At 33.4% G+C, this 26,443-nt stretch overlaps 1 protein-coding gene across 2 annotated transcripts in view; it reads right to left on the bottom strand.

Annotated features, from left to right (window-relative positions):
• Positions 1-26,443, bottom strand: part of Hex-A (Hexokinase A) — an 88,751-nt gene that overhangs the window by 34,608 nt on the left and 27,700 nt on the right. The window contains exon 1 of one of the 2 annotated variants that reach the window (XM_085941842.1): positions 19,931-20,169. The exons of the other annotated variant lie outside the window; for it this stretch is intronic. Coding sequence (XP_085797968.1) covers positions 19,931-19,951 — 21 coding nt within the window. The 5' untranslated portion in view covers positions 19,952-20,169. Of the gene's footprint in view, positions 1-19,930; positions 20,170-26,443 lie in introns of those variants that run through there. 2 annotated transcript variants of the gene reach the window in all.

The raw sequence follows: 26,443 nt of genomic DNA, 5'->3' as shown, positions 1-26,443 counted from the left end.
TATATAAAATCGATGTCTTCTACTAAGTATAATATTCTTCATTCTACTATACCTCTGGGTATAGGTATTTGTTATTAATTTATTCACAATATTATTATAATATTGTTGTTAAACCGGTAAAGAAATATGTTTGTCTATTAAGTATAGGAAATAGATAGTTGCATTTTCGTGTCTGCATAATTTATTGTCAATGGAAATAAGTTTACCCGAAATACACAGATAAGAATTTGAAGCAAATAGGTGCCAACTTTACAAAGACTTGCATCGGATAAAACCAGATTCCATACCGGTACGGCGATAAAGCTCAGACGCCAGTAAATTATTAAAAAAATGTTTATACCTATATACTTCGTTTAGCAATAACGCTTGTCACTTTCAAATAAGAGCTAATAATAATTATTATACAAGTATGTAGGTATGTAAAGTTTGTTAACTCGATGTGGCTTGCCTTGGATTCCTCAACAGTGCAGACATTTAAATTGTGTGTTTAACCGGAGGTGAAGATTTTTATTGTAGTTTGCATTTTATTAATAACTAGCTGAAGTACCCGGCTTCGCACAGGGTCGCTTCGTGGTTATATTTATCTTAGATATTTGAAAAATAATAATAGGTAATTATTTTTTTAATATTAAAATATCTTTGTAATACAATATGGCAATATGAAAATAATTCTAATAGGAGTAAAGGTCAAACATAAGAACACTAAATTAAAATCGAATCCAAAATATGAAAACGTTATTAATGTTATTAATATGTAGTAAAAAAAAAAATCAAAATTGGATGGAACAAACAAACAACAAACTTTGTATTTTATATAATAATAATTTAGACACCTTCGCAGGTGTGCGCACAACAACTGACAAAAGTTTCATCGCAATCGGATGAATGGTATAGGAACGCATACGAATAGTAGAAGAAGATGATTTTCTAAATCAGAAATCTTCGTGGGCACGCGCATGACAACTCACCAAAGTTTCATTGCATTCGGATTAATGGTATAGGAACGCATACGAATAGAAGAAGAAGAAGATGGTTGTACTAATTCAAAAACCTTCGCGGGCAAGGGCACAACACTTGATCAAAATGTCATTGCAATCGGATGAATGGTATAGGAACGCATACGAATAGAAGTAGAAGATGATTTTCTAATTCAGAAATCTTCGTGGGCATGCGCACGACAACTCACCAAAGTTTCATTGAAATCGGATGAATGGTGTAGGTAGGCATTCGAATAGAAGAAGAAGATGATGGTTGTACTAATTCAGAAACCTTTGCAGGCGTGCGCACGACAACTCACCAAAGTTCCGGATGGATCCAAAAAAACGGATGAATGGTATAGGAACGCATACGAATAGAAGAAGAAGAAGAAGGCAGTTGTACTAATTCAAAAACCTTTGCGGGCTTGCGCACAACAACTGGTCAAAATTTAATCGCAATTAGATGAATGGTATAAGAACGCATACGAATAGAAGAAAAAGAAGAAGAAAATGGTTGTATCAATTCAGAAACCTTTGCGGGCGTGAACACAACACTTAGTCAAATTTTCATTGCAATCGGATGAATGGTATAGGAACGCATACGAATAGAAGAAGAAGAAGATGGTTGTACTAATTCAGAACTCTTTGCGGGCGTACTCACAACAACTGGTCAAAATTTCATCGCAATTGGATGAATGATATAAGAACGCATACAAATAGAAGAAGATAGAATAGAAAAAAAAGAAAATAGTTGTAACAATTCAGAAACCTTTGCGGCGTGAGCACAACACTTGATCAAAATTTCATTGCAATCGGATGAATGGTATAGGAACGCATACGAATAGAAGATAGAATAGAAGAAGAAGATGGTTGTACTAATTCAGAAACCTTCGCGGGTGTTGACACAATTACTGACGAAAATTTTATTGCAATCGGATGAATGGAATAGAAACGCATACGAATAGAAGAAGAAGAAGAAGAAGATAATTGTACTAATTCAAAAACCATTGCGGGTGTTACCACAACAACTGACGAAGGTTTCATCGCAATCGGATGAATGGTATAGGGACCATACGAATAAAAGAAGATAGAATGAAGAAGAAGAAAAAGAAGAAGAAGAAGATGGTTGTACTAATTCAGAAACCTTCGTGGGTGTTGGCACAATTACTGACGAAAATTTTATTGCAATCGGATGAATGGAATAGGAACGCATACGAATAGAAGAATATAGAATAGAAGAAGAAGAAGAAGATGGTTGTACTAATTCAAAAACCATTGAGGGTGTTACCACAACAACTGACGAAGGTTTCATTGCAATCGGATGAATGGTATAGGGACCATACGAATAAAAGAAGATAGAATGAAGAAGAAGAAGAAGAAGATGATGATTTTTCTAATTTAGAAACCTTTATGGGTGTACATACAACCACTTACCAAAATTTCATTGCAATCGGATGAATGGTATAGGAACCATACGAATAAAAGAAAATATAATGAAGAAGAAGAAGAAGATGATGATTTTTCTAATTCAGAAACCTTCATGGGTGTGCATGCAACCACTTACCAAAATTTCATTGCAATCGGATGAATGGTATAGGAACGCATACGGGACAGACACACAGACAGACAGACATTCATTTTTATATATTAGTATAGCCTATACTCTTCCCGCAAGTGCAAGCAATAAGTTTACAAAGTTTTATTGCAATCGGATGAACGGTATGGCTGCGCATTAAATACGAACAAACAAACACACAAATATTAATTTTTATATATTAGATATATCAATATCATCAACTTATAATAATTTGTATCAATGAATAACGATAAAGATCAATGGACCCTGCAAGGTGCAAATTTGTGATCAAAGATACACCGATATAGCAGATATTTGGGGTAGACCTGTCCACTTGTTCATCTACCCAAATCTCAATAGTAGATACCTACAAAGTAAATAAACCCGCAGTCATCTCAAGATATCTACGATAGGTACCTATATTGTTTTGGAATATATACAGGCTGACAGCGACACAATAATATATAAATCATGCATGAGACCAATTTCAAATCTTAGAAATGACAACACTTAAATCCATCACCGGCAAAACTAAAAAGATCCCACCATAAATGAACAGATCCGAAAAAAATCGAAGATGTGATGGATATATGACTATAGTTAATATTATTGAATGCACACGTGGAAAGAAAGGGTGAAACTATGAGTCCACACATCGTGTTGCACGTGCCGCTGTCCTCCCGGCAAACCTTCAAAAAGATAGAACGCTGCGAATCGTCTTGGCAAAATCTGATTAAAACAGACCTGACCGTACAAAACACTATAATCCTATAAGCTTATTTTAAAATGCGCCCAGAAGAAATTTCTTCGATGTCTTTATTTTACGACATATAGGTACCTAACTATTTTCCTTTCGATAATTCGTCGAATGATTATTTTCCGACTGCCTTTCTACAAGGGATGCTTACTTTTCACTCTCCTGAATCTCGTAGGTCTCTTCAGCTCTTGAAACATTTTTGCCTATTATCGCGAGGGGTGGTTTCCAATCCAGGTGTCCTAAATAATTTGAATTTACATGCGCCTGTCGTGGTCACCTACGTGGTCGCAGCCATGATTTATTTGAGATCGGAACCGTTTCCTCGTGGCAAGCCTATCAGGCACCATTAACGAGGGGTGCGAGACTAGTCAATGCGCTATATTCTCTTCTTCTCTCTTGTGAGGGTAATATTTGTTATCATGTAAATCTCATGTTGTTAATATCTTGAATTTAGATTGTGTTATCTTTGCTTTCTTAAATAAATATATAAAACAGGAAGAGGAGCATGAAAAAAGGGCATTATAAATTAAATATGATTAAGGTTGCTAATAATTAGGTAAGTAGTATAAAAGTTTTCGATTAGACTACTCAAAAATGTTTTTTAAAAAAATGTCAACTCGACTCAAAAAAGCAAAAAAAAAAAATTGGATACATTTTACTGGTTTTTTGCTTAATCCCAGAATTAAAAAATACCAATCCCAGGATTATAATCCTGTCAGGGATTGGAATCGTTTATACGGATAGGTAGGAACTACATAGGTAAGTATTTTGTTTTATTTTATTTTATTTAACGTAATAGAGTTAAATTAATTTTAAAACCACTACACACCTACCTTGACTTATCTAACAGTTTCACGTTTCACTGATCTCACATAGGCGGTATGTATTTACGATCGAACTACGGTCATTCCACTTTGACCGATTATAAAAGTAGGTTTGATCTAGTATCAGTTAAATGGGTAAACAAGAATAAAATAATCTATTACTTAGATACTGATAAAATAGTTTACCTACCAACTTTGATTAGGTATGCTTAGTGACCTTAAAAAGTAGACTAATTAAAATAATCACATTCGTGACGTTTAATTAAGTATACTAATTACTTACATCCAGTGTAATTTTCTAATTTTTAAAAATACATTTGTTGTGTATTTTAATAACATATAATAGGATAATTTTATTTTTAATTTAAGTATGTACCTATGTATATTATTATGTCACTACGTAAGTACGTATCTACCTATATTGGGTACAGGCCCAGAGGCCCATTACAGCTCTGTGCAAGAATAAAATAATATTACCTATATAAATGAAACATATTATATGAAATACCCGACGGCACATGTACTTATAATAATTCATAAAATCATAATATGCATAATATGCATAAATGCCTACATAATATGTACATACTACACACGTCAGTCTAGGACCTAGGTACTAATGTCGAATTATCAAGTTGTAATACAAAAATATAGCTAGGCTTGTGGAACATATTCATAAAGCGGAAATAGCCTTGAGGCACTTATCTGACGTATATAAGTACAATAGCGAGTGGGCACTAATTGAAGCTATTTATATAAAAAATATATATAAGTACAAAATATTTACATTATTATCGTCAACGTTTTACTTAGGTAGGTATCTAAGGTACCTATTGATTGCGAATACATAATAATTCTATAAATAACTTTATGGGTCACCTACTGACAGTATGAGTTGGTAATGGCGAATGGAGATTGAGCGAATAGCTGTCAATCGATCATAATAATATATTATTAAATTATTATAAAATACTTCTAATGCCGCGTTCTCACGTGGCGATTTTTATCGTTCAACATTGTGTTGAAGTGGGAAACAGATTTCATTGATTTCAACAAAGTTGATCAACGTGCAAGTTGAATTGAACGAAGTTGAAGTCCTTTCAACTTTCAGTCGTTCAACGTTCAACATTCGAGTCTACACTCTACTGGTTGCCCAAGCAAGTCACCAATGGGAAAATTGATAATGACACTTCGCATCGACACGTAAAAATTGTCTCAACGTGTACCAAATTGTATGACACTATTTTAGTTTATAAACGCACGAACTAACAAATTCACTAGACGCCATCTTAATTACAGGTATCAATTCAACGAAAATCGATCCTTTCGATTTCTTGTTCCTGATAATTGAATGAGAAAAATCGCCACATCTGAACGTGGTATTTCTTGGAAGAAAAATCATAATAATATATTATACTATCATTACTCATTCGGTATCATTAGGTAGTTAGGTATTGATTTGCCTGAGCACACATCGTTCCACAACCTGTTTAGACATACAACATAATATGTATTCCTCATCTTATCAGGAGTACGAATATAATAGCCACACTAAGGTTAATTATGTTTTAAATAGGTAGGAACAAATAATTACCTTATCATGATTACCTAACCATTTATTTACTGTGACAATATCAATTAATTGCTTATATTTATTTTATAATGTGTCACTCGGAGGGAATAGAGGGAAAATGAATTTGGGAACTAAACCAAATAATATTTATATATACCTACAGTCGAAATCGGTTATTACGATCTCGGACATAGCGAGATCTCGGATGTAATGAGGAAACATTCGTTGACATTTTAGTTTATGATTTTCTCTATACATTTATTCACTGTTATAACGAGCAACTTATCGGATATACCGAGCTAAAATACTGTTAATGTGTCGATCGTTTAAAAACATTTCGACCCTAAGCAATAAAATCCGATCGCACAGGATGCCGCCAGGGTCGGATTACGTTTATGACACTAGTTAAGTGTCTAAGTACCTACCCAATTGTTGTTTTCGCCGACAATAATGAAAAATTATCCACGCATATGGTTGAAAAATCCAAGGTTTGTGAAGTCCGTAGGTATGTACCTACCTGCGTTCATTACAATAAACAACTACTTTTGTAGTTTATGAATACCTTGCTTGTTTCGGGGATTTTTACGATGGTTTTCAGATTTTTTATTTGCGACTTTTTTTCGACTTTTTGTGTAATGTGACCCCGCTCATTTAAAAATACATATTCTCTGATTTATAACGAGTAACGCTTATAATGAGCAAATTCAGTCGGTCCCAGGTTCCTCGTAATAACCAAGTTCGACTGTATATTATTATATTTATATATCGCGGAGAAAACCGGAAAATGTTAGATGAATAAATTTGGCGCCAACTTATAAATTCTACCAGACCATGTACCTACCTAACATAAATACATCACAAACCTTGAACTGAAACAAATATTTATTTAAAGTTACGGCGACATTTATTTCGTAATAAAGATGATACGAGCATTGGAGGATAAAAAAATAACATAATGATATGTAATTGAGTGCGTTATTCGGACGTTTTCACGCATTTCCATTCATTTTATTTTCAAGACCTAATCGTTTGGTTACATTTTAGTGTGTGATAAATACTATTCGAATAGACTTTCAAAACAATATTAAATATATTATAATATTACCCTTTATACTTAATATATAATTATATATTATTTTCTTTTGATATATTCATCTTGAATATTATGCAAACTGCATTTGGATACAAATTCATCTTTTCAATAGATTCGGTATTTTCTACACTACACTCCAGTTTCCAGTACCTACCTTCTTTTATTGTATCTGTGATGTTTTGAATAATGTCACTTCATGTGATTTATCCATCACTAGAAATAGTCACAGTCACGATGGTCGAGGGGTAAAGTGTCGACTTATAATATCGTGGGTCCCGGGTTCGAATCCAGGATGTGAAAATTTTACATGCTGATTTTCAACGTGTGTTTGGACCTAGTCACCCAGTGTATAGACCAGAAAGGTTAAAAACAAAAATCTGTTAAGAATACCACCTCCACTCAGTGGAGGCCCATAATAATGATCTTGGTCGAACATGGTGATATGGTGTGTAATGCCATGCCTAATGTAGTACCTGAGAACCTAACGTCACCTAACTTACGACCAACTATTGTCAAAAAATAAAACATAGAAATACAACGTTTGTGATTATAAATAATTTACCATATTGTAAATAAGGTTCGATAGTAAAGTTCGCTGAGGAGGAGAGAGGGCCAAGAACAAGACAAGGTAATACAACACAAGCGATGCAAATTGCGAACACTGACGGATATTATGGGCGCTATAATACAATATAAGATTTAGCCCTGTCTTGTTCTGTCCCTGCTGTGTAGTCCCTGTTCTTGGAGACGAGAAGAAAACCTAATGACATTTTCATATAGTATGTGGATGAATCATTATCTATTACGCACTGGGAATTTTTATGATAATGTGATTCAATAATCATATAATCATATAATATATTGCAACATCATACTACGTAAGAGTATCTACCTACCTACCAACATAATAAATAATAAAATATACTTAGATAAGTAATTTGTTGTAGAAATACATTAATGATATTTCATATTATTATACCTATATCTAGTTTATTCTAATTAATAATTACTTCACTGTATTTCTGGGACTCCAGGGTGAAAGGGTAATAAAATAATCTTCATTTTTTTTATAAATTGGAGTGATAAAACAATCACTATTATTGATGTCTTTGATAGGCCAATGTGCAAAGAGGGCGTGAGCCTTGGACTTTGGTTTGTTGCTGTCATATAACATTTATAGAAAATAATATTATTTGCTCATATTTTCCTAAATATATTATAGCAAAACGTTATTATTGTATTTATTTCATGTCTGAAATAACAATCGATAAAAAAGATGAGCGAGCCGCCGAAACTACGTAGGTAAAATACCTATCTACGTTTAAAACTAAATTTTTACGTTAGTTACCTATTGTTTAGGCAGGTATAGTACGACGCGTGAGAAGCGTTAATAGTTTTTTTAACCTTTAGTTAGCCAATACCTAAGAATATACGTAACATACTTCAAAACTGACACGGTTTAAGTTTAAATTCAAAAATATTTGTAAATTTCTTAATTACAATTGAACATAACCATCTCATCAGACCTATTTTAACTAGTTAACATGGTAACATGTTTCCGTTGTTTTTCTTGATCCAAAATAGCACGGATATCACTAGGGGCAATTCCGTATCCTACGCGGCGATTATCTACATTCTACAATAATTGGTAACTCAGTGATAAGCGGACTAGAACACGTCACTACGTCTTACTTGATTCCAAATACATCCGATTAGAATTACCAATTGGATTTTTTTTTAAATAATATAGGTTGGGGTATTATACTCAACGACACTTAACAGCTCGCGGTATATTTTCAAAATCACTACATCTGAATTCTCAATAATATGTAATTGTTGTAGGTAGATACTATATCTCGCGCTAAAACAGGTAACACGCTCATGAGCGGCTTGCTTTAAAAACATCACGCATGACAGTTTACATCCCGGGAAAATTAATGAACTGTCCGAATACGATAGTTACCGATAATATTATTTATCACTTTTTTTATTAATTTTGGAATTAAGTTTAGTGATATGTTAGTATAGCGAACCTTTTTATGCTCAAGTGCCATACAAATCTAAAAAAGCCTTCGTTGTTATGGGTGACATTGATATGCCGAGTGATTTAAAAAAATATGAAAGCCATTTATAACGGCGAAAAACATTTTCCGGTTTCCCTTTTTTTCCCTTCACATATTTTGTAAAATGTCGTAGAACCCTGCATGGCTAATATATATTACGGCTCGGAGTGGCTTAATCACAATGATCCATGAACATTATTGCTTAATAAATACGAGTGATAGACGTGTTAAGTGGTAAGAGACTAGCAGGAAGTGATATACCTAGACAAATTGCCACCAGTAAGCATATATTTGTATTTATGCGTGGCTATTAATCAAGAAGAGACGCTTCACGTGGCTGGGCCATGTGCTCCGGAAACCGCCAGAGAGTGAGACACTCCGTACCGTTGTAGCATAACCTCAAAGGTTCCGTCTCCGTAGCAGGCCCTCTCTCACCCTGCAGCGGTCCTACAAATGCGATTTTCGCGCTGCTGGACTTGCATAGCGGAAGGCACGAGAGTTGACGATGGACCGAGGGAAGTTGCGCGAACTTGTGTTGCCCTAGCCCCAATGGTCGGGCGTGACAGAGTGAAGTAGTAGTTGTATTGCAAATGGCTACATACAAAGGAAAACTTGAAATTATAAAAAGGTGTGGACTTAAAATTTAGACGACGGGGAAAAATGACGGAAAAGCCTGCATGTATGGGGAAAATCCGAAAATGTTTCGACCTAGATTATGGTTGCTAGTTTTTGTTATTGGAAAACTGGTGGGATGAAAACAAAACCATAAATATGTCCAGTATTTCTCCCAAGGAAATATAGTCACCATAATACACCGAATTAATTATTTACTAGAATAATTAATTCTGTTTATTTATTTTTAAACGTGTCTTCATAAATTATAGTAGGTAATCAGTAAATGTAATAAATATTCGCACTTTGCTCATTTCAATAACGGTGTCATAATGATCAACGCTCCAAAGATATTTTAAGATCTAAGTATTTTAGACTAATATCTTCAAGTGGAAAGCGAATCATTGATACACTTTGTGACGTGGTAAATACTAATTAGGTTTATTCTAAGCCGAGCTATATTAATGCATCCCCAACCGAGCCACGAACTCCGATGTGTAGAAATGTGTATAGGTATTATGGTAATTATTATTACAAATTATTTGGTTGGACTTTAACCAATGTAAAACATTGTAAAGCAGAATAGCCTTCCATTCAGAGAAGAGCTCAATTGCTTCCAAATAAAGAAAAAAAAGTAAGGAATAATGTGTGCACGGAAAGTCGGAAACTGACTCGATTGTATAAGGCACGTGTTAATGGAAACTTTCACGAAAATGCGGAAAATTAAACAAAATAAAAGCATGAGTATCTTCACCGTTATCTTATGATAATTAATGGTTACAACTGTGTCATTAAATAATACAGTTTTATCTTGTTTATTTACGAATTTTCCGGAATTACCATCCATTTAATGGTGCTTTCGAAAACAAGTTAGATAGTGATTGCTTCCGACCTGGACTGGTACTTAATATTGTCAATCAATATTATAATGTATAATTCCATTGATTTGTTGATTAACAGATTCGTTTCTTTGATCAGTAAGTAGATATTATCATTATTAACCTATTATATATTGGTATGTTTAAGTTATTAATTAGATACATACCTAATTAATAAGTTTTGGGTCGTGTTTTTAATAATTACTGTGACATTATTAACTATGCAACTATACGGTTTCGGACATTACTTTATCCTTAATTAGGTAAGTATATTTTTTAAAAAATGGCAGTCATAATAAAATTGTTCAATGTTGATTTAGAATTTATTTAAATATAAGTGTGTGACGAAACTATACGTAAGGGGTACCTTGAATAGCTTTCGTCAAAGCGTAGTTTCATTTTTCTATTGTATTTCGTTTGACGTAGGTACAAGCTCAAAGTTGAAAAGATGATGTTTTGCTTTTAGGTATATTACAAAAAGCCATTTTGAAAAAATCTCAAGTGTATGTATATTATTGTAAAGTCAATATAAAATTTCTATGAATAAAAAACTCGAGGTAAAGACGCACATACCAGTAATAATATACGGTTGTCATGACACTCATGACGTGCAAAAATGACTTATCCTTATAGGTATGTATGCGAATATTTTTCTCAGCTGCAACAATTCAATTATATATCTTTTTAGAATGCATAAAGGCTACCTTTAGTACCTATATACCTACATTAGAAAAGATTTTTTTTAAATATAGGTAAATAGATTTTTTACATGCAACACAACGTCGATAAATAATTAGGGAGAGACCTATAATTATTAATTTTTACCATACCAACAAGGAATAATATACCTATTCACAATAACACATCCATGGCTAACGTAATGTGCACACGTAATTATAGAATACTGCAAATACTTTATTATAATACCATTCAATCGATTGGTATGCAAATTGTTATTTTAAAGTGTTGAATTAATTATATTGCAAAACAGTATGTTGCAACCGGTTATTTCACAGACATAAATCATAGAACTGGTTAGGTAATTTTAGATATAGGATATATATAAAAAAAACTCACGAAAAAACTAATAACTATACGCTTACTGATAAATAGGTAGGTACAATATATCATTATTTATGAAATACAATAATATGTTGTATCTTAACCCATTCAAAGCATCAACTTTATTAAACAAATATTGTTTTATCTAAGTACATAATTTTAAAACACCTCAAATATCTATTTAATTACTAGAAAAAAAGTCTTTTTTGAAAAAATATGACGTCCAACATAGGTAAATAGCATTAGAGCGAACCTAGTGAATGCAGGTGCTGTGGTGTTTTCAAATTATATGCATGTTCAATATAACGAGTGTTACATTCCCATGTGAATTATTCTTTGAATAAAAGAAATATAAAGAATCATTTAACGGTAATGTCACAATAACTAAAATTAGAGGATGTAGTTTTTAGCGATCATTTTTTATTGGGTTTCTACGGAAACACACATTGTATACGTTAACGTTAAACGGTAGAGATGCACGCCGAAAAGATGCCTTCGCAATTTACTACTGAGATGTCGTTTACGGAACCCATGGGTAGTAGGTATATCAGTGCGACTCTCTTGCGAGATTTTCTCTGATTTACCCGTAAGCCTTAAGCCTTGAGAAGAAAATAATTGCGCCAACACCGGATCAAAAGGTTCTAGTATTCGCAAACTGATGCTTTGTAACTGACTGGCGAAACTATGGAATCGCTGAGTAGGTGGTAAGAGAATTGTGAACTCTTTTGTCAATCGAATTATTCCAGATTGATTGATTGATTGAACAAGTGTTAATAATGACAGTGACAGTTTTATATGAAGCGAATGAGGCTGTTGCGTCATCAGAAATAATGACAATAACAATCTGATCGTATAGAGTTATAGATTATAGAAAATTCTGGCAACATATCTCTCCTTTCACATTATACGGTTTTGGCCGTACGGAAAAAAATCGAACGGTCAAAATCCGAATCGGTTCACGCTCTTTTCTCACTATACGGTTTATGCACGGTTTTTTCCGTCACTAGCTCAGTTTGTGGTTGAGTGTTGTATTGAGTCACCGGTGATCGTCCGGGCAGCGTACAATACAGTGACAATGGACGGCTGCTATATACGGCGCCGTTTCGGTTCTTAACCGTCGCCGAGTAATGTGAAAAGGGCCTGAATTTGTAATAGTTTTTCGCATAAGAAAAATTTCAAAGGGCCCTCCAAACAAGTCAGTGCAATTAATAGACCTCCGCGCACCTAAAACAACAACTGGACAACAGCGCCAATGAGAACGACGCATTAAAAAAAATGTGTAGGGGGTTCACAAGTACCCCAATGAGTCATCTGATTGGAACCATTTGCATTTGGGTTAATTATGTAACAAGATTGAACCGTAATTTGGTGGAATGATCGTTGATAAGTGGGCGGTATCAATATCCATATTATTATATCAGTACTTTTGTTAGAGGAAGTCGTACCAGGAACTTACTATTAAAAACGATGTAATATTATAATCGAACGATCTCGGAAATAAATCAAGGTCAATTTGTAGGTCGAAAGACTTCAGGATATAATATATTATACATATATGGAAAAATGTTACGGAACTGATTTGTATGCATCACATGATCACATATGCGAATTATTGATTCTACGAAAAGATTGTGGAACAAAGTATTCTATCACTTTTTGTAATTGCTTGGGAAGTGTCAATTACTGTTAAATTATCGGATAATAAGCAACTATGTGTACCCTACCTATGCTATAACTAGTTTCGAGTGACATTATTGATTAGTAAAGGCAACCAACCGAGTTGTCATGCAACTTGTACTGGATACCCTACCTATCTAATATCTATCTATACGGTACACTGACTAGTAGGAGGGAGGAGGTACCTGCCAATGGCAATACATATTAATTTATTGATAAAGTATAGGTTGAAGCAATTTCACAACGAACACTCCAAACATTGTGTGACATTTTTAATAGTACACAGCTACATATTTATTGTGAATTTCTAGAATTAGCCCGTGGAAACTTACTATGCAATGTTCCCTGTTAGGTGTGCGCGTGCACACCTACCAAAATGTGTCCGCACACATGTTTTCATCCCCCGCACAGTCCTCACACAAACATATTGTAATAGAAAGTTTCCTTTGCCAGATTTTAGTTTTGCTCGAATGCACGATCACATGCACAATTCGCCTACTCATTTCTCGGAAATACCTTAAAAATATAAGTTTTAATGAAAAATTATATATGTGTGTTTGTGGAGGGGAGGGGAGGGGGGTGTAAATTTACCGCATCGAGAGACGTCAGTGACGGGTAACACCAACCCTAGTTACGCCACTGCTCAGATGCGTTGATGATCCGCACACACAATAAAAAAATTAGAGGGAACGTTGACTATGACCACAATAAAATTTATGCTATAAGAAGAACTATTGAAATAGTGAGATGATAGTGTGATATTATCATAATCACCTTTGGCAGTAGTCAGCAACCTACATTATACTGAATATATTATTATGGTTTTTAAGTATTAGACATTGGACATTTATAAGAAAATATATAAGTTATGCTGATCAAATAAAGTTTTACACTTGAATTACTTCTCATTTATTAATCACCATTCTTCTATCAATTTGTCTATGTTTACATGTAAATCAATCATCACACTTTGTTTCGCGTAAAAAAATCTATAGGTAATGCTATCAATTGATGTTCAAACAATGTTTGAAAACAAAGTTTTTGTTAATTCTACAACATTGAGATATTTACATTGTTTCCGACAGTTGTTTTGGCCTATGAACCCATCCTCAGAATACAAGAAGACACAACAAAGAACATATGATTTTAAATTCTAATGGATTATTAGAAAATCCATTAGAATTTAAATTCAAATTCCGTCATGTACCTTCAGTCGATAGTATTAATAATATGATTTTAAATTGACTATCAATGGTAAGGTGGGGTAAAATGTTGGTCTACGGTAAAATATTAATACCTACATAATCATAACCAAAGGTGGATCCACCGCCTGACGAAGGCCTCCACGAATTCCTTTTATCCCTCACAGTTGTTAATGTTTAGCTGTTTCGAATTTTCGGTGACCGTAATTTACAGGTGGCCGCGCAGCTTAAGCGTTGGACTATAACGCCGTGGGTCCCAGGTTCGAATCCTGGAGCTGGCAAGTAGGTACACATATTACTTTTCAATTTGTATGTGTCAGGGTATGGACCTAATAGGTTGAGCAAGTGGCTGGCATCCATTTCTCGTAAAAAACAAAATCTGTTAATGCAAACCTCTACTCTGTGGAGGCCCATATGATCATATTAGGATCGGACAAGGTCGAAAGAAAAGAACGACAGTAGTTAAGTCTTTTTTATTCATTTCATAACTATTTATAATTTCAAACTGTTTAGATTGTTTATAATTTTGTATTGTATTTGTTTTATGTACGAGGGTGGGTCAATAATTCCTTAGAAAAAAGCATTAAAACAGGTTTTATTTTTGTATTTTTTTTTTATTTCTCAACATAATTTCCTTGGAGCTCAATACACTTGGTTAGACGTTTCTCAATTTTTTTTAAACCGTCAGAAAAATAAGTTTTCGGAAGGTCCTCAAAATAAGCATTTGTCCGATCGATGACTTCTTCATTTGAAAAAAAACGTTGTCCACTTAGCCATTTTTTTAAGTTTGGGAAAAGGAAAAAGTCACTGGAGGCTAAATCTGGCGAATACGGTGGGTGGTCGACCAATTCGAACTTCAATTCTTCAATTTTAGCCATTGATCGTAAACATGTGTGAACACGGGCATTGTCCTGATGAAAGAGGATTTTTTTCCTGTTTAAATGAGGCCGTTTTTCTTCAATTTTGTTTTTTAGCTGGTCCAATAAAGATGCATAATAATCCCCTGTTATTGTTTTTCCTTTTTCCAAATAGTCAACGAAAATAATTTCACGTGCATCCCAAAATACAGTAGCCATAACCTTACCAGCTGATTTTACGGTTTTCGCCTTCTTTGGACATGGTTTGCCTTCGCAATCTACTGCTTTGACTGTTCTTTCGTCTCGGGAGTATAGTGGTGTATCCATGTTTCATCTACAGTCACAAAGCGACGAAAAAATTCATCCGGATTGCGTTGCATGAGCGACAACAGGGCTTTAGAGGCCACCACCCTACTGCGTTTATTGTCGACTGTGAGCAAACGCGGCACCCATCTTGCAGAAATATTTTTCATGCCCAATTTGTCATGTAAAATAGAAATGACGCTACCTTTTGAGATCCCTGTAACCTCAATTATCTCACTCAACTTTAATCTTCGGTCACTTAACACCATATCGTGGATTTTATTGATCATTTCTGGTGTAGTCACCTCTACAGGACGTCCTGAGCGTGGTTCATCCTTTGTTGATGTACGACCACGTTTAAATTCATTTAACCAGTTATAAATAGTTGCAAGTGAAGGAGCAGATATGCCGTGATCTAAATCCAACTCATTTTTTATTTCCTTTGCTGTTAACCCTTTTATATTAAAATGTTTAATAACAACTCTAAACTCAATTTTCTCCATTTTCCATTTTTCCATTTTCCACAAGCAAATTTTTTTTTTAAATGTACGAAAAACACACAACAACCCGACCAATCTGATTGAAACTTCGCAGCATACTGAATCGGTAGTGCCGCTGCATGAAAACAAACCGCTTGCAGTACTAGTCGCGCCACCTGTCGGCTTTTCTAAGGACTTATTGACCCACCCTCGTATATTAGCTATTATGCCATAATACTCTTTTATAATAAATAAAAATTAAATTAAATTAGTCATATTACATCAAATTAAACAATAATGTGTTAGAAGAGTATACGAAAACGTAACTCTTCATCATACTTTTAAAGGAGTTCGCGACCCTCTAGAAATTACCTTGCGATCCCTCGGTAGTCGTGACTCGTGACCCGTGGGTTGGACCTTTGGGTTGGACCCAGTGCTCTAGCTAGAGTCTACGACGTACCACATAGTGGCACGTGTGGCATAGATTGCCGATTACTGATACATGGAAAATATCTATATTAGCCTTTCTGTGTAATCCTTTGACAGTCAATAAAATTATTCAGAACTACCTGTACATCCAAATTATACCTATATTTACTTAAAAAGACTAACATTATTTTCGTTTATAATATAAATACTTAGGTATTAATACTATCGACTGAAGGTACTTGATGGAATTTGAATTTAAATTCTAATGTATTCAAGCTCTGTTCTACTACTCAAATGGAATAGTACAGAGCTTGAATCCATTAGAATATCAATAGGTGTTAAAAACATTGCCTACCTTGCTACCTATTTTATGGGGTTATTCATCTTTTATGTAAATTAGATCTTGTATTATGTGATATGTATGTTGTAATGTAATATATAAAATACAACAGCTATTGATCGTCGATTGACCAATGACAACAAAATATTATACAATTGGGCCAAGGACAATAAATACGAGAAACGTCTAACCACACTTATAAAAATAAATGCCTATCATAGCATCCTGATTACGACAATGTTTATAATAGGTAGTTGATATAATAATCGATACACGACATAATGCAAGTAAGAATTTAGGGTATATTCAATCTATTCTATAGATTTTGTCTATTCTATCATACGTCATTGATTCTATCACACGCGTCTACTGTTATTTATTTTTATAGCGGAGCTTACCACTTGCGCATGCACAAAATTTTCCAACGCGCGCACAGAGTTGAATTCCGCGCTCCTAGAATACCCCATATTAATACATATAAGCCAAAAGATGCGATGTACAACGATTACGATACAAGTTATGCCTTATGTATAGCAACCTGATCAAATCCGGTTAACTGCCCCTGCGACATCTGCTGGCTCGATGAAAACGAGAGTTTAGCGATTTTTGTGAACATATTATTTCATTTACATATTTACAATAATACCCAACAGTGCATGAGCAGGTCCACCCCGCTCATATATTATGCAAACTGTGCATCGCGCGGGGGCAACGAAAACACCTTTAGTTTTTGTTTACCTACATTTTATGTCAAGTATTAAAATACTCAAAAGCTAGTATCGCTTTTCACATAGATATCCTCCAAACCGTAAAATAGTCATTTCGTAGTGAATAAACGGCCTCAGATATAGACAAATCGACTAAACTATTCAAACCCAGGTGGCTATTTTAATACGCAATTATACTTCAGAATAAGTACCACAATGTACTTTATTTTAGACATTTCCAAACGTATGTACTGAGCTGATTGGCAGCGGTTCATGATATTGATAATACAATATAAAACTAATTAATCCCTTAGTATTCACCACATATAAAAATATTTTATGGTAAGTGTTTCGCTCACGTGGCGAGCTTTATCAAATACAGATAAATATATAATATAAACAGAGAGATTCAGTGAAATTATAATTATTCCACTATTACGTAGGTATTAAATTTAATAATTAGTCATATGTACGTATTGTAATTTGTAATATAATAAAATGTTATCTCAGTGAATAATGAGGATAGTGCCAAGTAAGATTTTATAGATGCCCATAACTTGGGCATTATTTTATTGTGCTACTGTAGATGGATAGTGGTGGGTGGTAGAAGGGAAAACCTCAAATAACAACAAAAATGGGTAGGTACCCCATATTATGCAATTTAGAAAATGCAAAATGTGTTCAAAAATCATATTCAGAAATGGGTTTTATAAAATGTGAATTTTAAATTCAAACTCAGAACTTAAATATATTCGACAATTTCATATTGAATACTAAAACTGAAATTCTGTTCTCTCTAAATTTAAATTTAATTTTGACTCTTTGAAAACCATCTCTCTAATTCTGATTTTTTTTCTATACATGTTTTAAATTCTTGTACAATTTACATAATGAAGTTTATGTATATATTATCTTCGGCCATTGCAGCTTGACAATTGATAAAACATTTCACAATAGAATATCTGCATGATTAAATTATAGGTTATAATTAAAGATTATAGGTACACAAATTGATTATATGAACAATGAGGATGCTGTAAAAATTATTGATTTATTTATTTGGTTATCTATCTACTCAATATTGATTTACTTCGTCCATATAAATTATTATATTAGAGTATTAGACTATTAGAGGGCAAAAATAGATTTGGCTCCAGGCGCAACCCTGATAAGTGATTAGACTGATAAGAGTAATAAGTTATATCGTTATATGTAACATATGTATATGTTATATGACAATGTAAAACGATACTAGAAACTACTGCATTATCAACTCACATTAAGATTTAATTACGAATAGGTATACTTAGTAGGATAGTAATGTAACCACATTATAAAATCGATAATTTGAAATCAAACACGTGCCACCATGTAATTAATGAATGCAGTACCATATTAACACGATAATACAATTATGTTATCAGCAGTACCTACATATTACTAAGTTTATCACACGTCCCGGTCTGAGGATCTGTCCTTGCAATCCAGGACAGTGTACCATTCTGTCCCGGTTTCAAACTTGGTAGGTACACATCTCAATTAACTCTTCAAAATTTAAAACAAAGAGCCTATTTGAATAGGTACCAACTTTAAGTCGAATTATGAAGTGATAACATAACTTATTCGAAGAAGTGCTTGAATCTGGATGGAAAACTATTAAATGGAAGGAATAGACGATTGGACAGATACATGCCTCACACCTGAACCTGATAGCAGGAAAGTCCGAAATATTAACGTGTTCTGGTTTGGAAAGCATAAGATGTGGTAATCCTATTATCATCATTCATCATTATTTTCTCATCGTTCGTAATTGCGACGTATTACTGAGACGTTCAAACCTTTTCCACGTTAGACTTAGTGTTAGTACCTATTGTTTATTGGAGAAATATGAATATCGACTATACAATACGAAAACATTATGTTGAACTGGTGTGCGATATTTTAACAACATGGCCAATGGGCATTGACCAATAAATAAGAGGGGTTATTAGTGGTTATACTATTTAAGAAAATATTCATTCAGGAATCGTATCGGGGAAAGTATTTACCACATCGAAAGAGACTAGTTAGGTAAAACACTACTATTCCATACTAATTGCTTTATGGCACTAGTTTTTTTAAAAAAAATACTTAATTTAAGTTAAATACCCGTAAAATATGTGATTACCTACTCAGTTTATCATTAAAATAGATTATCATAAAACCATCACAGAAAAATAATAATAAAATGCATGATGAAAATCCTGAAAACAATATAACAATACTATTTATTGGGTAGGTGGATACCTATTCTAAAATGGCTTATCATGTTATTATTATATTATCACGTTACCTACCTATATTATAGAAAGGTTTCTTAGTTTAAGTAAAACAAACCTTATAAATAAGTTACATTTTAGGGCTTCAGGAATTTAGGACTTTATATTATAATGTATAAAATCATAAGTACCGAGTTTATAAAAAATAAATTTTAAGAATCAGTGAATCGCAATGTTATTGTTATTGAAAATAATCTACTTACGACATCTCTCGCCTGACGCATGCTTCGACTGGAAAAGCCGAAAGGCTGTAGTACAGCGAACAATAATTATTATAATATCGATATTAATATAAAAGGCCGTAGTAACAGATTAAACACTGTCTCGAAAAGATAACCTGAAATCAACGCGAGTTTGTAATGTTATCAAGTAAATGATCGCGGTCCTTAATCCCGGAGTAAAAACGCACACAACTTTCCAGGTTCAACGCGGAAAATTCACTGACTTCGCGAACCGACGCTCTGACGTACAGGCGTCGGTCGGAAGTTGTTGTTTCGACGGTAGGTATACATTTGTATAGGGTTGACGTTTGGCTTATTCCCGACAAAGCGCCGAAAAACTTTAATAACTGTTTCAAAAATACCACAGGATAGTTTCTTTTGACGCAACCGGTGGCTATTTCAAGAATGTTTTAAGTTGGTTTCTATGTACTGCAGTATAATAGTAATAGCTATGTAGCATAATAATTATTGTGGTTTGTCAACTTGGAAAATAATGATTTCAGTTGAATAAGTAAGTTCGTAATATTGAATATAATATCCATCATACCAAGGATACATAGACACAGTGAATGGTTTTAAAATATACATAACTAAATAATAATAAATAATAACATTACGATATGATATAGCACACACAGGCACAATGGTTAGTTACGTATTTATGTTTTATTTTGTATTTAGTAAAAGAATATTGTGTTTATAACTCAATGACAGTTTCACAATGTTAATGTTTCTAAAATAGATAAGTAGTAAGCAAATAAAAGATATAAGTGTCTTGATATCACATCGATTCTCATTATTAGATGATAAAGATCCAAGATTTATAGATGATAATAATAATGTTGTTTGTTTGTAAGAAGTGTTCCAGTTATTTGCTTTTTCCAGATGTTTGTAGAACAAATAACGGTAAGTATAACCAATAGACATGCGATGTGAGTTTTGTAAAATAAAGCCATTATTACTTAATTTTTTCAAAAAAAATTTTTTTCTATTGGTTATAAGTTTTAATACATTTTTTCAGAAGTGTTTTCAAAATTATGTAAGTATTTTCAATACTTAGAATATTACATTCTTAAATATTGTGAATTATTCGTTGAATAAAAAAAAATAGTTTATTAATGCCATTATGATAATAATATCTTGTTTTTTACAATTTTAAGCCATAGTATGTACCTTTTTAAACATATTATTTTAATATTATAACAACTACCTACCTACATAATAATATCATTCATGTGTTATATTATGATACTTTTATTCATATCCGCGCGGATGTGGTGGATGTAAAATAAGTCACGTCATTATGTTCATATTATGCCGGGTCCACACCGAAAACAAGTCGCGCGACAACTCGTTAAATTTTACGATAAGCATGATAATTATAAGTAGTAAATTTTCTTAAGCAATTATGATAATTATCGTAAAATTTAACGAGTTGTCGCGCGACTTGTTGCCGGTGTGGCCGCACTTTTATAGGTATACAGAATATTTGTCGTAGGCCCACCTACCTACATTCGACGACTAAATTTTATATTTTTGCATACGTTAATATTAGATAGCTACTGTCTTATTCAAAATAATACGTTACTTACCTACCTATAATTTTAGTTGTAGGTAATCTAAAAATTAGTCAGCCCAATTGGTATACTTAAATACAATGCTACAGCATTTATGCCATACATAATAGGTATTAATATTGTAAATTATTCGAATAGAATAGAGAACGGCACTAAAATAGAATCCATCATATTATTAAGTATAATAAAATGCATGTGCATTGTATTCATCCCTGTTATAACCTACAAACACCTGCAAACATAGCCAGCCCTGCATTTTAGCAGAGTAGTTGTAAACCAGTATGAGGTAGAAATAGTAAATCAGCGGCGCAGAAACTGCGGGGGCGCGAGGGCGCGGGAAATCGGCGCGGCGGAAGTCGAGCAGGCCTCCGCACAGGTCACCTTGGCGCCACACCCTCGCACACCCACGTAGCCTCGATCAATATGTGTGACGGCGTGACGTCACGGTACGGCTCGAAGGCTGTGTTTCGCAACGTGCAATTTTTCCGTTCGCATTGCACGATATTTTCGGAAGCGCTTAACCGTAACAGGAAACTGTCACAAAATATAACTAGGTTTTTAGCACAGAATTATTTCTGAGTTCCCTGGTTTTTAGTCATTCGTTTATTGTTAAAAGTTGGTGAGAATTATGTTACATTATGTGTTAAAAGTTGAAACCTAAGATGAAAGAATACGACCAGTAGGTAAAAAGTGGTAGCTACCTATTTGAAAATTAAATTCAGAAACATGATATTGAGTTCTGGTGATTTCTGTGGATAATTTTTAAATCGACATAAAGTTTATATATTCCAAAGAACGAATTCGAAACGTTCACAATATGATCTACATACTCCTAGTATTTTGTTAAAGAAGAAGAAACATATAATAAACTAATAATATTAGCAATGAGGACAACTTAGAACGGTAAAGATTTTAGCGACTCAGTTAAGCAGTCTATTTTTACAGACATTCCAAAACAAAGTTCACCTAAAATAACTCTCATTCATGACATTCACAACCTTCACAAGATTACAATAAAATTAAGCTTCACAAAATAATAATCTGCCATAACAACTATATAACATTGCTTCGAGCTTTAATCACAATTCAATTAAAATTACTAACGATACATAATATTTACCAGCATCAGCACTGCCCGGATTGCGACAAAAATGCGACTTCAAATCCCATTCGTATCAACATTTAACAGGTATTTTTCTTATATAGTCAGACAGAATGTGGAGACACTTAACAAAAACACAATTTTTGCATGTGATACCCTCAGGCCATGACTACTGGGGAGATGGTTCCTATCAAAAATTGAAAACTAAGGACGTAGTACGTGAAAAAAGTTTAGTGCTTTTTTCTGGTGTGTCCACATTCATTTCAAATTCGTCATTAAGATACCTTACATAGGTGGGTATGTGTGGTGGTAGGTTTATCACTATGTATATCATATCTAAAGTTTTTTTTACTATATTCGATGATAATAAGATCATATTTTATATAAATATTGGACTCCACAGGGTGGAGGTTCCATAATATTTTCATTTGTTTTAACGAGAAATGGATGTTACCTATATACATGCTAAACATAGGTAATAGGATCATACTACTTTTAATACATCTATGGTTCATACTATGGGTTCAAATACACATTCTAGGCCGACACGTTACCGCTCGCCCAACGTGGGCATACGTATATTGGTTGAATATTATTCCGCCCTAATTGGAATCACCGATGACGCGTTACGTAGGTATGTGCCTTGGTAGACTAAACCAGTGTTTTCCAACCGCCGGTCCGCGGATACTGCCGGTTCATGAATAATAATAATTATTATCCGCATTTTCAACTATACGAATTTAATCAAAATTTTTACACGGACATCAATATATAAATAAGCAGATTTAGAAAAGCTTCAACATTTTTCTTTGTCCGTTTTATTTTAATTACTTATAAAATACCTACAATTAACTGGGAATCACCAAATAATGTACGCTCAATAAAGAATGTTACATTCTTAAATCCTTTGATTTATTCACCGACTATATGATATAATTAATACTCTTTACCATGCAGTTAATTTATCTGGTGAACTTTCAGATTTTCCCGTTATTTTGTATGAAAATATTATGATCACCGTATATGTATAATATACTTAACTGATGTTCATTGTAGGATTTTACCTGTAAGATTAATACTACACTGTTGTAAAACAAGAAACGAATTTATATGGTTCTAATTTTCAGGCATGACAATGCATAACTTCTACTGAATGATGAAATTTTCCATTTAATCCTGACCTGCGATGCAGATATGTACTTAACATAGTGAAGAGCGGGAGAGAATTCGTCGACGTGGTCTGAATCACATAGATTCTGACAGTATTTTGAACCTAGGACCTAGGCAATATTAGTTTAACCAGGGCAACAAATAACTATTATTGCGCAATGTTTTGTTGTTTTACTATGGTCAATGAGCAACCGGTTGCTTCTGGTTACAGCTTATAATCGCCAATCGTCGAAGATATATTGCAATTAAAATTATTCATAATCTAAATAAAAACGTTCTTGAATAAAGTAAACTAGATTTTTTATCACATACCGAAATCTGGCTTTGTACTAAATTAAATTTTGGTTGAAGTAATATACCTACTCAATTATTATCTACTTATTTGATACACAATAAATAATTATTGCTTACTATTATTGGGCATTGGTTTAAGACTAAGTTCTAATTTGTAACTTAGTAGGCAACGCTCTAAATAGAAAAGTTTATGAATCGGAGAGTTTTTTGTTGTATAATACCTAAATACCTACGACGAACATTTTTTTTTGAAATAAGTATCAATTTATTTATTTATGAACCATAACATTGTGGACATAACAAATCTAAATTCAAGACGTTCAGAGATTTACATTATAACAAATATTACCATCACAAGAGAGAAGAAGAGAATATAACGAATAATAATAATAAATATAAATATAATTTCGAATACAAAATACGTAGCACGTCACCGAACATGTCTACCTCTTTGAGGAGCGCATTGACTAGTCTTGCACTCCTCGCTAATGGTGACTGATAGACTTGACTCGAGGAAACGGTTCCGATCCAGAATAAATCATGGCTGCGACCACGTAGGTAATTGACAGGCGCAAGTAAATTCAAGTTCATTAGGACACCAGGATTGAAAACCATCCCTCGTGATAACAGGCAAAAGTGTTTCAAGAGCAGAAGAGACCTACGAGATTCAAGAGAGCGAAAAGTAAGCATGCCTCGTAGAAAGGCAGTCGGAAAATAATCATTATACCTAACTAGATTTTACAACATCGTTCAATGTGTAAATTTATGTAGGAACACGATAATTTTAGTACTGTGATGACTGATGACGGTAAACACGAGTTATAACTTACGAGAACTAAAACCATACCTAACACAAAGAGAAAGTTGACAACCATTAATTTGCTATCGTTTTAATTTTAAAGGGTTGTTGCGTTATCGACAGCTTCATTTTAATTACCTTTTGCAAGATTTAACAGGTAAGTCGAGCAAAGCTACTATTATCATATTTATCATAATGTTGTCAACTTGTAGGTGTAAGTATATTCTTTTGTGACGTCTTTGAAAAATTCCAAATTAAATATAATAGGTAAGTATAATTTTTACAAGGAATGACAATAATAATAAAATAATTAATATCAAGCTAGTGTCTACCCATCAAGATGCGGTTTTTAGTAGGTACATACTTAGTTTATTTATTCAGTAGATAAGTATAAAATTTATATGATTCATTAATAAAAAACCGTATCAAGTGTCGGTGGCGGGTAGATCGATCATGTATTAAAATAAATTATAAAATACACTTAGATAGGTGAATTTAATATTTAAGACGGTCGATAACACCAACAAAATGTTTGTTATCTGATAGAATTTGCTTTATATGGGCTACCCATTTGGCCGATATAAATAGTCAGTATTATCAGTTATTTTAATTAAATTTTATTGTAAGTATAGGTATATTCTTTTAGTTTAAACTATTATTTTTGAGCACAAAAAGCTACACAAAACCGTCTTATAAATTTGTACCGAGTCGATTACTGATTGATTAGTGATTAAGAAAAGAAATTAATTTAATTTAATGAAAAATAAAATTTATACAAGTTATTTATTTCGTTATGAAAAAATATATTCATATCGTTACCTACTGTAAATTGCTGAGCATATTATACAATCCAAATCGAAAAACTCCTGGACACTTGGAACACAGGTACCTAGTTCGAAACAACTCATAGGTGTCAGCACTTTCTTCCCACCACCTAAGTAAGCAGAGAATGAGAAATGGCCAACAATATTAGCCCTCTGACTAGAATATTATAACATGTATTAATTTACATTGCGGGATTCGCCTCTAGCGGACATGGTGAAAACTTGGGGTGACATTGAATTACGTTACTATAGGGCTCGAAATGACCGGAGCGCCGTTCCTGTTCGTGAAATCGGTAAAATTATCGCTCCGTCTCGTGGAAAAAATAATTTGAACGTCTGAGCTAGATAGGCCATATAATGGAAAATCTAACAAACTTATTTTACTATACAAACTATACAAATATCTTCAGAAAACTGTCGAGCGTCCGGTTCGTAAACTTTTCGATTTCAAGCGCTGCGTTTCTACGTCTACGGAATAACCTGAGTTGAAAATATAATATAATAGTGATAATTGACAATATTGATAAAATATCACAATATCACACAAGACAAATTATATTTCTTTCGGCATATAACAAACTGCGAGCAGTGTAATTTTATTTTGTAAGTATTATTAATCAATAAAAATTTGTAGATGAATTTAATCCAAATTTTACCGACCCTATGGAAGAGTCACAATATGTAAATTGTAGGTACTCCATTTTTTATAATTACGAATGGATTTGCATA

Source organism: Rhyacophila brunnea, unplaced genomic scaffold, assembly GCF_057557595.1.
Source record: "Rhyacophila brunnea isolate RB1 unplaced genomic scaffold, BYU_Rbru_1.0 scaffold_14, whole genome shotgun sequence".
Taxonomy (NCBI): Eukaryota; Metazoa; Arthropoda; class Insecta; order Trichoptera; family Rhyacophilidae; genus Rhyacophila; species Rhyacophila brunnea.
This window is presented reverse-complemented; position numbering and strand designations above follow the sequence as displayed.